This window comes from Atheta coriaria, unplaced genomic scaffold, assembly GCF_025399875.1.
Source record: "Atheta coriaria isolate IRGN ID8LTWV9N9 unplaced genomic scaffold, Caltech_Dcor_3.1 scaffold3488_size1304, whole genome shotgun sequence".
In the NCBI taxonomy this organism is placed as follows: Eukaryota; Metazoa; Arthropoda; class Insecta; order Coleoptera; family Staphylinidae; genus Dalotia; species Dalotia coriaria.
This window is the reverse complement of record NW_027050340.1, coordinates 1-1,304: the sequence shown is the minus strand read 5'-3', so window position 1 is coordinate 1,304 and position 1,304 is coordinate 1. Positions and strand designations below refer to the sequence as shown.

Sequence of the window (1,304 nt, the reverse complement as noted above, 5' to 3'; positions counted from 1 at the left end):
ACAGTGTGCATGATGGCGTTCTCATAGAGCCTCTGCGCTGCTGGGGTGTCAGACACAGCGAGGGTGTCTTCCTTGGAGGGTTTTTCATTGAAGACGTCGCGTTCCTGCCCATGGCCCTGCGGATCATCCGGCTCGCGAGAGCTAAACAGATAAAAACGTGACTTTTTATATGCGGTGGCAATAAGTGTGGGGTCAGGACGAATAGCTTCCAATGTAGGATTATTGGAACCTTCAATTTCAAGCGTGACTGCTGCTTTTCCTCGACGTCCTGAGCCTTGATGAAGGGCGATGTTCAATAGGCGTAAGTTCTCGTTCTTGCCGACGATACGCACCAAACGGTTACTGTGTAAGTTGACAAGTTTGACACCTAGTAAAGTTGGGTAGAGCAAGAAGTGACCAGAAGCGTCGAATAGTACATTACTCGACGTTGCTTGTTCGGACTTCTCCAAGTCCCGCTCAACTGCCATACGCCGTCCAAACTCCATGTTAGGTAGTAATTGTTTTGCTGTTTGCAGTTCAGTAAAACGCGGCAAAGTCTCATCAAGCACCCTGTGTAATCTCCCAGTGAGAAAATGGAAGACACGTACTTTGCGGTCACTGCTAGTCGTGGCAAACTTACGACCATCCGGTGAGAACGCCAACCCCGAGATTGTCGCTTTATTCTTGGCAAATTCAAACAAATCAGTATCCAATTTTGATTTGAATGCTAGACACTTAGGAGTAGCAAAACCGCCGCGCTGTCCACTCCAATACTCTAGCATATGCAGTCCATCAAAGCTAAGTGCAACATCAAATGTGTTGTTATACTTGATCAACGAAACGGGTGCGCTGTGCATCTTCTCCAGCACTTCCAGTGGAACATTCGCACCCCGTCCGTCATATACATGTATTCTGCTGGTGTCAGCATCAGCTACAGCAAGTGCATGCACTGCATCACCAGATCCGTGCACCCATTCTGCACAACTCGGTATATAATCAAGTCGCATCATATTAATCATGTCAAAGTTTACAATATCGAATATTTTCAGTGATTTATCCACCGCGGCGGAACATAACAACGTACCCTCTGGGTTAGCGGCGAGGCTTTTAATAGGCGCCAAGTGACTTCGGAAGTGTTTAACGAACTCGATACCATTCTCGACTTTCTTCCAGAACTTGATGTGCCCATCGCAGCTGGCGGTAACTACAAAATCAGTAGCCGTTGATAAACAGTGCGTGATTGTGTCCCGGTGCATGTAGCTTCTCTCGTAAGACTCGCCGGATGGAATGTTCTCTAAATAAAGAGATTCGTGCGGTAGTATTTT

At 47.1% G+C, this 1,304-nt stretch overlaps 1 protein-coding gene across 1 annotated transcript; it reads right to left on the bottom strand.

Moving 5' to 3' along the window:
* Positions 1-5: 5 nt before the first annotated feature.
* LOC135803127 (peptidylprolyl isomerase domain and WD repeat-containing protein 1) lies at positions 6-1,298 on the bottom strand (the record flags this gene model as incomplete). Its single annotated transcript, XM_065316740.1, has 1 exon — positions 6-1,298. A coding segment is annotated over exon 1 (1,230 nt), but the record flags the coding sequence as incomplete, so codon positions are not given.
* Positions 1,299-1,304: the final 6 nt, after the last annotated feature.